The 14,509-nt window shown below is 31.5% G+C and overlaps 1 protein-coding gene across 1 annotated transcript; it reads left to right on the top strand.

The window, feature by feature from the left end:
• Positions 1 to 1,118: 1,118 nt before the first annotated feature.
• Positions 1,119 to 8,160, top strand: LOC101211892 (low affinity sulfate transporter 3). Its single transcript, XM_004140324.3, has 12 exons — positions 1,119 to 1,598; positions 1,689 to 1,737; positions 1,836 to 2,043; positions 2,122 to 2,296; positions 2,379 to 2,444; positions 2,578 to 2,808; positions 3,063 to 3,189; positions 3,289 to 3,575; positions 5,871 to 6,064; positions 6,192 to 6,277; positions 7,577 to 7,653; positions 7,826 to 8,160. Exons 1-12 carry the CDS (start codon positions 1,236 to 1,238, stop codon positions 7,970 to 7,972), a joined length of 2,010 nt encoding a protein of 669 aa, XP_004140372.1. The 5' UTR covers positions 1,119 to 1,235; the 3' UTR covers positions 7,973 to 8,160.
• The last annotated feature ends 6,349 nt before the right edge of the window (positions 8,161 to 14,509 follow it).

Genomic DNA, 14,509 nt, shown 5'->3' on the forward strand with positions numbered 1-14,509 from the left:
ATGCTCTAACAAAATTTAAAAAAAAAAAAAAACAAAGAAGAAAGACACCTAAAAACATTTATTAAGGGAGAAGAATAAAATAATCGCATAAAAGAAGATGAGGTTTTCCCAATGCCACCACCACTTAAGAAAATAAAGGTCCTTGATGGCGCATCTAGCTTGCAACAAAAAGAAAAGCGATGAAAGCTACATGTGACCATTAAAGCCCTAAACCGCTTACCTTCCTGCCTCCAGAAGAGCGCCTAAAATCAAAATCGCGTCCCTAAAATTCCAAACCCATTAGTCCTCCTCTTCGAAATATCAAAACTCAATCACCTCTCCACCTCGTTTTTTGAATTTAGTTAAAAATTCAACTATTATACTTAACAAAGATAAGTTTAATTTTGATAAAGCTAAAAAATTATTAGATGAGGTCTTAACTTTTGTTTGAAACTATGTTTGTTTCCGCTCAATTTTTTACAAAAAATTTCACCTTTTCATATAAAAGATTTGTATTCTAAACAAAATTATAACAAACAAACTTTTAGAAACTATTTTTTATAACATGATTTAATTTTTAAAAACATGAATATAAACAAGGTTTTATAAAATAAAAAAGTTTGTTAGACTTTAATTTTGAAAATTTTAATAAATTAAATATTAATTAAATGGGACTTTATGGCTAAGAAAAGAGCTAACCTTAGTACCTACATTCTATTTGGTCTAAATTCGTCCACAAATTCAAATGCTTTATTTTATATTTTTTCCTCAAAACATGTTCTATTCGTTAATTTCGTCTAACGCTTCGTTTTTAGGTTAAAAATGTACATTTTTATGATTCTTTAAAAATGAAAATAAAAAATATAGGTGTTTTAATTATTAACGAGAAGTATTTAAATGCATTTTAGAATGGATCCATCATTTTGTGTCATTCACACCAATCAAATAGTTTATAATTGAATTTGATAGAAAATTAAGTAGGTCTGAAATGTAAAGAAATACCTTTTAATACTAATTCACAAAATTTGACAAAGAAAAAAAGAACTTTGATTGAGAATTAAAATATATCCAAATTTCCTACTTAAGAAATAGGTGATGATTGGATGTACAAGTAAGTCAGAGTTTTAGTCCCAAACAGAGTTTCTGGAATGATAATATATAAACAACAAACCGAAGGTTCATAGACAAATAAAAAGCAAAAACAGAGCAACTCTCAGTGTTCTCCCAAACACTTCAAAATCAAAACACACTCCCTAATGGATTCCTTGCCTTCCCAAACTTTCTCTGTAGAAATCACCGACAACCATATTCATGCCGGCGCCGTTGCCGTTCCCGGAGCACAAACCTCTGAATGGCTACTCAATTCCCCCGACCCTCCAACTTTCTGGGAACAAATTGTCGGAGTCATCAACGAAACTGCCATTCCTCGAAGTTGCAGAAAGAACCCAAACAAAAAAGTTTCTTCTTCAAGCTCTGAAAAACAGAGCATTTTCAAAACTATAATTACCCTTTTGCAAAGAGTGTTCCCCATCCTTAAATTAGCTCGAAATTACAAAGCTTCCAAGTTCAAAAACGACCTCATGGCTGGTTTAACACTCGCCAGTCTCTGCATACCTCAAGTAATTTCAATAAAATAAAAAATCTCTGTTTTTCTTTCCTGTTTTGGTTTTTCTTTATTTCTAATTTGAAGTGTTTCGGTTTTGAAACAGAGTATTGGGTATGCTAATTTGGCGAAGCTTGATCCGCAGTTTGGTCTATGTAAGTGTTCGCTTTTTTTTTTTTTTTTTTTTATCATTTTTGTTGTTTTGATTGATGCCTCTTTTTTTTTTTTTCAACATTTTGTTTATTTTATTTAGATACAAGTGTTGTTCCTCCTTTGATTTATGCATTTATGGGGAGTTCAAGAGAGATCGCAATTGGACCAGTGGCTGTGGTTTCATTGCTTCTTTCATCTATGCTTCAAGAAATTCAAGATCCTGTTGCTGATCCTGTTGCTTATAGACGCCTTGTTTTCACTGTCACTTTGTTTGCTGGGATTTTCCAAGCTTCATTTGGCCTCTTGAGGTTTGGTTTTTCTCTTTTTGGATCAACTTTTTTAGCTAAAATTTTTAGTTTTTGTTTTGATTTTCTCTCTCTCTGCAGATTGGGTTTTCTTGTGGACTTTTTGTCTCATGCTGCCATTGTTGGGTTCATGGCTGGAGCTGCCATTCTCATTGGTCTTCAACAAATGAAAGGATTGCTTGCAATCAGCAATTTCACTACCAAAACTGATGTGGTTTCTGTATTGAAATCTGTTGTCAGATCTGTTCATCAAACAGTATGTTTTCTGTTTCAAGTCATGAGATCAGAAAGACAAAAAGCTTCAAAGTTTTGAACTTATTTTTTTCTTCTTTTTGCAGTGGTACCCTTTGAACATTGTAATTGGCTGCTCCTTCCTAATCTTTCTCCTTGTAGCCAGGTTCATAGTAAGTCACAGCACCAAATCCCACTTTGGCTAGGAAGATTAACTTTCTTTCTGAACGCTTCTATAAAAGTCAAAATTTTAAACTAAGAGAAAAAAAATGAGAATTTTGGTTTAATATTAAAGTTGGAATGCAGGGGAGAAGGAATAAGAAGCTGTTTTGGGTGTCAGCCATTGCTCCTCTCATATCAGTAATTCTTTCAACTTTGATAGTGTTTGTTTCAAGAGCTGACAAACATGGAGTCAAGATCGTGAAGGAAGTGAAAGAAGGACTGAACCCAATTTCCATTCATCAGCTTCAATTGAATAGCACAACTGTTGGGTTAGCTGCGAAATCTGGCCTTATTGCTGCCCTTATAGCTCTCACAGTTGAGTTTCCCAATTCACCTTAATTACTACATGAGAACAAATCTCCATTAAACATTTCCAAATATACATTAGAAACTACAATGGTGTTGAGTTAAGTTAGAAGTTTATAAAGTTAATACGAGAGTTGGGTTGTTTAGTATGAAGTTCGATCGTGTTAGAGGGAGGGAAAGAGAAAGAAAAAGAGAGAGAGAGGTGGAGTTGAGTTATTTAATAGTGACTCATAGTATATAATGTTGTGGTGTCTTTTTCAAAGGAAGCTATTGCGGTAGGCCGATCGTTTGCGTCGATTAAAGGGTACAACATTGATGGGAACAAGGAGATGATAGCCATTGGATTCATGAACATAATAGGCTCTTTAACGTCTTGTTACATAGCAACTGGTTAGTATTTAAATAAAAATAATTGTGTTATTATATTAAGGGGGGTTTTGATTAATAATTTGAAAATATGGTATAATATAATATTGTTATGAAATCTAGGGTCATTCTCAAGAACTGCAGTGAATTATAGTGCTGGATGTGAAAGTGTACTGTCAAATATAGTGATGGCAATAACAGTGATGGTGACACTCCAATTTTTTACTCGGTTTTTATACTTCACTCCAATGGCAATTTTGGCATCAATAATTCTATCAGCTCTTCCTGGTCTTGTTGATATAAATGAAGCTGTGCGTATATGGAAGGTTGACAAGCTTGACTTTCTTGCTTGTCTTGGAGCTTTCCTTGGTGTCTTGTTTCATTCGGTGGAATTTGGCCTTCTTGTGGCGGTAACCTCTTTTTCTCTCTTTCTCATGTAAATATTAAAACTAATTTATAACTTGTATATGTGGTTTGTTTTTTAAAATCAAAGACAACATGAAGGGTTATTAACTTTACTATAAAAAAAAAAAGATCAAGAATGAAAATAAGAAATAGAAACATTATCACATTGGATCTTAGAAATCGAATCCACCCAACAACCATTTTTAAAATGAGTTTCCACAACAAGTTGAGATTTGGTTTGGTTCATTGAATAATGAACTCAATAATTGTATACTTGACACAAATACTCAAATGGAATAATCTATTATCTCAATTTTAAAATCACTCAAAATGTTATTACTAATTTTAATGGAAACTTGTCAAAAAGAGAAAAAGTTATAATAATAAAGTCCACACCACACAAATTTATTGTTTGCAAAAGTGGCAAAAACAAAGTTCTACTCACATATACAAGATATAAAATGTAACAAATGTCTTTCTTATTGATATACATTTGATACATTTGATATAGTTGATGCAAACCTCATACACTTAATATCTTTTGATACACCTCATACTTTTTTATACACTTGACATACATTTGATATTTCTTGATAACTTTTGGACTTTGATACACTTGATGTGCATCATGATACTTTTTGATATACTCGATGTCATTTGATACACCTAATATACTTCTTGATACAGCTAATATTTCTTGTTACACTTGATTCTTTTTTATACACTTGATACTCTTTAGGTCTGGATACACTTAAAAGGTTTTGCTGATGAGTTTGATATACTTGATGAACTATTAAAGATCTTGTTATGCTTCATTTATACATTCAACAAATTTGATACTTGATGCACGTGATATGTTTGATACATCCAATGTTTTGCATATGCACTTAGCATTTTTCACTTATACACTTGATTGATTAAATACACGTGATATGCTTAAAGTTCTACTTATATACACTTGATACACTATTGATACTCTTGTAAACTTGATTTATCTACTTGATAATGATTCACTTTACTGATATGCTTTAATAATATATTGTTGATATACTTGATAAAGATATCCTGAGTTATATATTTATATTTAATGAACTACATAAAGTTTGAAAAAATGAAAATGACGTAGTATGTATATCAACCAATTAATATATATAATATAAGTACGTCACAACACCAATATACAAAAATGATACAAAGTAAAACCAAAATAAAACAAATGTAAAAAAATAAAACAAAATCATTTGAAATCAGATTCAACTCAAAATACACATCAAAGAAAGTTGATAAAAATAAAAAAACAAAGTTAAATTACTTCGATCAACAACTATTATATTTTATATTTTAATTAATGTAATATTGATATCCTAAAATCAAGATTAAGACCAGAAGAACAAATCGTTTTTTTTCTATAAAAAAGAATGATTAGCACCTTAAAAAATGGAAGAATAAATAATGGATGATTAGGACATCAAAAAGGGGCGGAGAAATGAATTATTGAAGAGTGGTTTGAGAATAATAACAAATTTAAAATGGAGAGTATTTTGAAAGTGAGAATTATGCCATATTTACAAATTTCTAAATAAATATACTATATTTATTATATCATATTTTCATAATGCTATCCATTATCATTTTTCAATTTTAATGAGTGGAATATATATATATATATATATATATATATATATATATATTTAAAAGTGTAAAGTTAAACGTTGTAATAAGTAAATGTGTATTTCAAAGTGATATTAAACATAGGAAAAATAAAATTAACAATTCCAAAATCACTAGGGATGTGATAAAAATAATATTGTTAATTTATGCAAGACTCAAATAAACAATCGATCATAAAATTTTAAAAGAGTAGAGAAAAAGCTCACTGAAAGTATACTAGTTCATGTCGAACTCGAGACTACGTGGAATCCTATTGTTAGGAATGAAGTAATTGTGGGGGATATAATTGAAAACAATTGTCTTTGGTATGCTAATATTTGAGGGTGAAACAAAAGCTTAAGTTGCGAGAAGGTATGCTATGTAGAGGTGCTGTTCTTATTAGATGTTTCAAAGTTGTGAGAGCAATAATACATACTTTGTGACGTGAGAACAAGTTGTTTAAGAACGACAAAATGGTTAGGTTTAGTTTATTTTTGCTATATGTTTTAGTCATTCGATGATGGTCTTCTTTGTCTCGTGAGTATTTGTCTGTTCCTTGTATTTCATTATTGTTATTTTTAACTATTTATTTATTTTGGTTTCACACATAGATTAACCCAAAGAAATTAATGATTAAATTTAAAGTTCAGGTTGGAATTTCATTTGCAAAGATATTGTTGATTTCAATAAGACCAGGGACTGAAGAGGTGGGAAGGCTTCCAAGGAGTGACATGTTTTGTAACAGGAAGCAATTTCCCATGGCCACCAAAACTCAAGGATTCTCCATTATCAGAATTAACTCTGCCTTGCTTTGTTTTGCCAATGCCAGTTTCATTAGGGACAGGTTTTGATATATAATTTATTAACTATATTATAATATGATATGCATCTTATTCAGTGTCTTCTTTTTTTCTTTCTTCTGTCCTTTCTTCTCAAAGGGCCTTTCTAATTTCAATATGGTTTATGAACAGGATAATGAGATTAGTAGAAGAAGATGAAGATGGTGATGATATTGCAATAAAAGATCAGCCTAAACAACTTGTTGTTGACATGTGCAGTAAGCTCTTTTATCTAATTTAACACACTAAGTTTCATATAATAAAATTTTCCTCTTCTGTTTCAATAATTAAACTCAGCACAAATAAATTGGTAAATCACTTGTTTACTGACTATTTGGTTTTTAATAATTATTTTGTTTTTAAGAATGAAGCATTTAAAAACTTGTTCCACTCTATATTTTCTTATTTTGTTATTTACTTTCTACTATTTTAAAAATTTGTTAAACCTTGTTTTTATTTTCTAAATTTAATTAAAAATTCAACTATAAGAAAAATTAAGAAAACCAAATATACGAGGCCTCCATAAATTTTTTAGTACTTAGTTAGGGTTTCTAATTTTTAGTGGGTTTGCGTGTATTTCCATAATCATGTTTTCAAGATTGACTAGTGTTAGTCTTTTTTTTTTTTTTAATAAATCCTAATTTGTTTTTTTTTTTATAAATTCTAAATTTAGTTCTTTAAATACTTCTTATCACAATTCTATGTTAATATAAGAAATTAAAGACATTACTTGAATATACTTTCACAATTTATATAAAACATTTTTTAAAATAGTAAAATAAATTAAAATATTTACAAATAAAAAACTTTATTCTATTAACGATAGTCCATGATATATATCTTCTATCGGTGACATCCTATTACTAGCTATCAATGTCACCGATGGAAAGATATTACTGGCTATCTTGAAATTTTGATATAACTTGTAAATATTTTGTCAAATTTTCTATTTTTAACGATTTTCTAAAAATGATTAATAAACTAACGTATTGTTTTCAAATATATAGTAAAACGTATAAAAATATTCATAATACAGTAAAATATCATGTTGATAGACATTGATAGATTACTATTAATTCACCAAATAACATAGGCTAATAGATGTTAATAGAAACAGATAGATCTATCATTTTGTACGCCATTAAAAATTTTTTGTAATATTTGTAGATGTTAGTATTTTTATCATTTATAGCATTTTTCCTAAACTGAACCAATTACAGAAAGTTTAATTTTGAAATTTACTAAAAAGTATATATGGATAAAAGTTAGACATTTTTAAAGTATTAATGACAAAATGAAATAACATAAATTTCTTTTACGTTTAATTTTTTTCTCATGTCTTCTGTTTTCACAAATGTGGTCTTCTTTATTTAAAAAAAAGTACAAAACCCAACAGAGTTATTCGTCAGTAAAATTATTTGACCTAAGGTTGTGAAAAAAAAGTTTTTCTTTTGTAATTAAAAGAATCTTTCAATTTCCCATAATGAAAGTTGACAAAAATATCTGTGTTGATATAGATGTCATGAGTATCGATACATCAGGAATCATTGTTTTAGAGGAACTTCACAAAAGGTTGTTGTTACATGGCATACAAGTAAGATAAATCTACTCTAGTTACATACTTCAATTTATTGCTTACTGAACTAAAAAGAAAAAAAAAATCCAAATGGGATTTGATTTAATTTAGCATGTAATCTCAATAAGATGATGAAGAAGAAGAAAGGTGATAGCTATAGATTTGAATTTTGTTGACTTGTTTTTTGCAGCTAACAATAGCAAGTCCAAAATGGGAAGTGATCCACAAACTAAAAAAAACAAAGTTTGTTGAAAGAATTGAAGGAAGGGTTTTCCTATCGGTAGGTGAAGCTGTGGATTCTTGCATTGGAAATGCATCCAAATTTCCTTCTCCCTAACCAAAGTCATTGTGAATTGATTTGCTGCATGGAAAGAGAATTAATATGTATATGTTTATAAGTTATTTTATATTACTATATATACTATGTAACAATATGTTTCAGTTCAGATATATTTAATTTATTGCAAATTTGAGTTTGGGCATGAGACATCCTGCAAATTTTAAGGTAATTTGGTATTTTAGTTATTTGAAATTGTTTAGCCACCATTTTGAATATTTGAGTTCAAAAAGCAAAATTGGTGTGATTAAGATAGTTCAATTTGGATGGTAAGTGGTGGAAGATTTGAAATATTGGACTAATTGATAAAATATTTGGATTTGCTATATGAATTAATGGATTTAGAATTAAAAGTGCATAAGGAATTGGGTTTAAATTTTATGATTTTTTGGAGTTTTAATTAAATAGATATGTATAGTTTTTATATACTACATAGTTAGGGTTAAAGGTTAAAAGGAAAAGAAAATAGAAAAAAACCTCTCTTTGCATCTCCTTCTTCACGAAGTAGCGTAACTAAAAAATTTTACATACTATATATTAAAGAGGTCCTTGCAAAAACAGTAAAAAAATTTATGATAATAAGGTCCACGTCACTGTATTTTTTAAATTGCAAAAGTAGCAAATTTAAATGTTGATAACTCTATTATTGTTGTCTGATAGCCCACCGATAGTTCTATGATTACCGTCTGGTAGTCGTCTGATATCACTAATTTTTTCATATTTGCAATATGCAAAAAAAATAGGTGTCATGAGAGTTGTTTTTTTTCTAAATGTTTTTATCATTTGATGCAATTTTCATATATTAAATAGATATGTGGCCTACCCTTTCTCTCTTTCTCTCCCGTGTGTTTCAACTCACGCCCGTCGTTGTCAATCACCTTCGTGATCGTACAATTGTCCTTCGTTTGTGAATCGAGTTCCACCGCATCGCTCTCTGATGCCCAGTTTGTGTCGATGATTTTTGTCCTCACACATTGTGGGTCAAGATCTGCCAATGTCGATAGGTTACTATCGCCAACACTTGTGGTCGCTATAAAATACCAGTTTTGGGTGAATTTTCCTTTAAGTTTTCATCTAGTTTCTTGTGATGTATATATCAAATGTGAGAATTTTATTAATGTTTAAAAATTGTGAATAAAAGAAGCCAAGTACTATATTTATAATTAAAAAGCAAACTAATCTTAATCATAATTAATAAAAGAAAATAATTATAATCTTAATAAATAAAAGAAACTAATCATAATCCTACAAGGAGTTATCTGGGGAGGAAAATGAAAGGAAGGAGTTAGTCCTTTCCATGTTTGGGGCAAAGATTAAGGGGGGAAAGGAATATGGTCTCCGTTTCCATCCTATCGACTAGAGTTTCGTTGACTGGATTCCCGATTCCTTGCATGGCTTGTCTTCTGGACTTGTCGCTTGGAGCTCACCTTCACGCTTGGTTTTCCCCTTGTCGCTCGGTTAACTACACTGTTGCTCCGACTTCTCTCTACTGATGAGTGATGGATACTACCTCGGTTGTGGCTTTGGTGGTTCCAAGCAAGGTATGGATTGAGGTAAATTTTCTTCGTTCTCTTCCATTGTAGATGATGAGCTTCCCCTTCCAATTTACATATATATGTTAATTCCTTCTTTTTTTTTCCATGTTCTGTTTCGTGGGTTTTTTTGGTGGATTAACGTGATCAAGTATTTTTCTTTTCTGGTCGTGATGTCCTTCTCCTATTTTGTGGGTTAATTTGTCAAATGAATGTGTTGATGTCTATTTTTCTCATTTGTGATTTCCTTGTTCTGTTTCGTGGGTTCATTTGCCTATCATGATATCCTTTTTCTTTTTTGGTCGAATGACTGTCTTTGTTTTTTTTCACGAAATATTGTGTTATGTTTTGTACCTATGTATGATGTTGTAGTGTTCAGGTTTAGATTTATGTATGTAGACTTTGCATTTGTGTGTATCTCTATGACCGTGGTGTTCCAGTTTTTTTTTTTTTTTTTTTTTGTCTCCAATATTAGAAAATTTTCATGTTTAGCTTTCTCTGTTATGTTCTATCTTTCTCTTTGATTGTCTCTCTCTAACATGTGTTGTCTGCCCATGAATAGTCGTTTGAGCATCTTCTCTTGTCTGTGTTGTCCACTCCACCTATCACATTGCATAGTGATATAATTTTTTTAGTTGGGGTCTTCAATGAATAAGTAATTTTTGCCTTCCCTTCCTATATATACATCGTCCCTTTTGCTTAATTATTGTGCTTCAATGCTATTGTTGATTGTTGTTCTTAATTGTTGTGCATTTGTTCGTTTTCCCTTCCATATTCGTACATATGTTTACTTTCGATATTCATTTTCTTCATGGAATGTTCTTGATTGTCATGTACCGATATGTATATGTGTACTTATTTTGCATTCATGCTATACTATCATTTGTTGCATTACGTGTTTTCCAAGCCTTTTAGATCACCATATTTGATAGGATTTCCATGTCCTTCATATCACCACATTTGATCAGATCTCCATGTCTTTCATATGATCACCACATTTGATGCATTGCATATGTGACGACACTTGTTTCTTCATATGAAGTTCGATTTCAAAATTTTGAACGAACTTCCTTTCTCTGAGGCAGAAAACAAAACTTTCCAACTTGTCACCTTTTCATTTCTATTTAAATGTTAACTGTTTCTTCCTATATCATTTGTACTTGTGGTTAGGTCCATATTAAAAGGTATGTTCTCACATCAATTTTTCTTTTCTTTTCTTGCCCACCATCAAAATCAAGAGTTCGTTGTCCGGATATATGTTTCTTCCTTGACTTATGCAGTGCGATCGAGTACATAGATCGACGTTTATATTTTCTACATATTTCACAAACGTAGGTTATTTTATGTTGCATTGTATGTCTTCTTTGTACCATGTATGAATAGTAGAATTATTACATTAATGTATTTGGACTTTCGCTTAACGCTGCTTAAATTTAATGCAGGTGGACATTTTATTTTTTTCCTTAATAAACGATGCTTTTGATATGATCCAATTTATGTTTACCCTTCTCTTCGCATTCACATGGTACATTTTTTTGCAGCAAATGCATAAATACGAGGACTAATTTCACTTTTGTAAATGAAGGATCACAATCCATATTTAGAATATCGTTTTGTAAAAATATTGGTCATCTATCTCACGATTGAAATTTTTTTCCACTCAAAACACTAAATGATACTCTTACTTATATTTTTCACATTTTTGTACATTTTTCAAATATGAACTTTTCATAATGGTCATATAAATAGAACAATCCAAGTCATCGAGATAAAAAATAAATCTTCTAATCGCACAAATAAATCAACCTTCTTGGGTTTTCCACGTAGTACCACTTATTAGATCATTTTAGGCAACCCATAATTAGGCTTTTACAATAGAAGGTCGCACACGCATTATGAATAGGTAAGTTTAGTCAGTTCATACATTATATAGTATGTACCATCGTCTATCGAACACACATGTTTTGAAATCTAGCTAATCAAAGTGTTCAACAGGTTCTCACTTAGCATAACTTGAAATGGATCTTCAACAACTGCTCGCAGTTTTGACTACCTTCACAGTCACCCAACGCAAAGATCCTACTGGCACTGGAGGCACCGTTGAATGACCACAAGATGCTACCTCAAGTATCATGTGACACTAGGCATAGGATTAGGCACCTAGCGTACTTTTGCATGATACACGTGTCTGACCTTGTATGTCAGGAAAGTACGCGGATGGATGAACAACGACCGGATTAGAATTGAAAAAAATTATAGACATGTTGATGAGATGATTGTTATTTTCCTCCATGTGCTTGCACACGATGTGAAGAACCGCGAGATGCAACGAAAGTTCGTATGGCCCAATGAGATAGTACCGAGTCTTGATGGTCGTGCTTCGTCTGCACGACAAGTTATTAGCAAAACCACAGCCTGTGACGAGTGCATGCGCATATGCTAGGTGGTGGTGTTTCGAGGTTAGGTTTGTTCTATTCATTTTTTTGATGCACAGCAACATTGTCGCAGTTCTTATAGGTCATTTCTTATGTGCTGCAAAATTGCTTTAGGGCCTTAGATGACATGTACATTAAAGTGAACGTGTCTACAAGTGATCGGCCTAGGTATCAAACCCAGAAGGGTAAAGTGGCCATGAGCGTCCTACATGTATGCGACACGAAAGAGGGTTTTTCTTCGTCTTATTAGGCTGGGAAGGATCCGTAGTTGACTCACGTATCCTACGAGATGCCATTTCAAGACCCAACATAATAAGAGTTCCAAGGGGTAACATTACTTGTTTCTAAACTACTTCGTTCCTATCTCTTTTCTAATACCCACAGAGTATGTATAACGAAATTAAAAATCATACAAGGGTACTACTACCTTTGCGATGTGGGGTACCCAAATGCAAAGTGATTTTTGGCTCTGTATAGAGGCCAATGATATCACCTGCAAGAGTGACGTGGAGCTGAAAACGCGACAACAACCCCGAAGGAGTTCTTCAACATGAAACATTCATCTGCATGGAATGTTATTAAACAAGCTTTTGGTCTGTTGAAGGGTCGTTAGGACTAACTTACTGTTATTGGTATATATCTATCGTCACATAAATATATCTACAGTGAGAAGAGTTCAACTGTGAGTCTTTAGTGGAGTGTACACACAGTTAACGAATATTGATTAATGTAGTTAATGAGTTTAGCCAATTAATCTCAGATTGTTGTAGCTTCAGATCTGTAGGACCATTAGGTCCCCTTCCTAGCTCATAAAGGGTAATGAGATTTATTTATATTAGTTGTAATTTGAAATGTTTAGATTTACTTTGAGAATTAGTATAATATATAATATAAAGTTTATCAAATTTTATTATATAAATTTAATTTTGGATATGATTCAAAATTAATTTATAAGAGAGAAATTCAAATATTAATTTAATGTGAATTGAATTCATATTAAAATTATTGGTTAGGAGAGAAATTTATATTTGAATATGATTCAAATTTAACTTAAGTTAAATATAAAATATTTAGTTTAGTTATTAATTAATTGCAGAATTAATTAATAGTTTAGTTTAATATTATTTAATTAAATTAATATAAAACTATAAGATATTGGAGAAATATTAATTAAATAATATTTAATTGAAATATTAATTAAATATGATTTAATTAATTATTAACTGATTGATTAATGGTTAATTAATTAGTAGGACAAATGACTGCGATGAACAACCTACTGCAATCTATGGACTTAACACAAGTTAATGTCGTAGACGGATTAGTTCACACAACAAAGCAATTGAAGTAAATAGGATGTATGGGATGCGATGGACCTCATACCACAGACGCATGCCAACAAAACATTGAGATTGTTGCATTCATCAAGAATGATCCACACTCGAACAACTACAATCCTTGTTGAAGAAATTGCCCTAATTTTGGATGAGGATGATTGAGTCAACAACAAGGTAGCCACTGTGGTGGAGTACGTTGTGAAGCATTTGGTTATCACCACGAACACCATAACGCTTTGTCACATAATCCTCTACCTCCACAGAACCAAGCCAACACCGCCTCTTTTTCATCATCAACCATGGAAAATCTCTTTAGGGAGTATATGTAGAAGAATGATGTCCTACAAAGCCAAGTTGATACTATTCACAATCTGAAAGTCCAGGTGGAGCAGATTGCAAGCAATATTATAGGAAGATCTAAAGGATCTCTCCCAAGCAACACTAAAACACCAAATCATGTTGGAGGATATATCATGAAACGATCAGTGTCAAGTTGTGAGACTAAGAAGTGGAAGGCTCTTAACCATCCGGGAATCGGACCAAGAATGTATTTCATCTACTTCTTCACCCAACACCATAAGTGACCCTCCCAAGAGTATTAATATTCCTTCTAGCACTTTATCTTACACTAATGATTTTCCTTTCTTGTAAAATAACATATAAAGAACCAAGAAAGTGGAGAAAAACATATGAGATTCAAAATGCAGAGAGGTGTCCAACCAGGCGTCATCATCTAACCCTTTGTTGCCTCCTCCATTTATTGGTTGTCTAAAGAAGAAAGACAACGAACTACAATTCAAGTGTTTTTTAAACGTGCTAAAGCAGCTTCAGATCAATATTTTGCTCGTGGAAGCGTTAGAGTAGATGCCTTTAAATGTCAAATTTCTGAAAAAGGTTGAATGAGTATGAAATGATGGTTCCTAATGCAAGAAACAAGTGATGTCTTCAAGAATTGTTTCAAGAGAAGATAAAAGACCTTGAAAGCTTCACTGTTTCCTATTCAATAGGCGGCATGAATTTTGGCCACACATTATATCACGCTGGTTTTATTTGTTCTTTTATATGGACATATATGTAATTTTGTTATCAAGTATCAAGCTCGTGATTGTAACATGCATGACTCCTAATTGGATGACTATTAGGCGACTCAATAGGATGATGCAATAAAAAAAGCATTCTTATTCATACATTGCTAGTTGATGGGATTAAACATTCTCGCACAAGTTTTTCTCT

Source organism: Cucumis sativus, chromosome 5 (assembly GCF_000004075.3).
Source record: "Cucumis sativus cultivar 9930 chromosome 5, Cucumber_9930_V3, whole genome shotgun sequence".
In the NCBI taxonomy this organism is placed as follows: Eukaryota; Viridiplantae; Streptophyta; class Magnoliopsida; order Cucurbitales; family Cucurbitaceae; genus Cucumis; species Cucumis sativus.

Bases quoted from the DNA above. Each gene is read 5' to 3' on its own strand.
- LOC101211892 (XM_004140324.3), top strand. From the start codon at position 1,236: ATGGATTCCTTGCCTTCCCAAACTTTCTCTGTAGAAATCACCGACAAC. The intron at 2,809-3,062 runs GTTGAGTTTCCC...TCTTTTTCAAAG, and splicing joins CTGCCCTTATAGCTCTCACA to GAAGCTATTGCGGTAGGCCG. The intron at 6,278-7,576 runs GTAAGCTCTTTT...GTGTTGATATAG, and splicing joins ACTTGTTGTTGACATGTGCA to ATGTCATGAGTATCGATACA.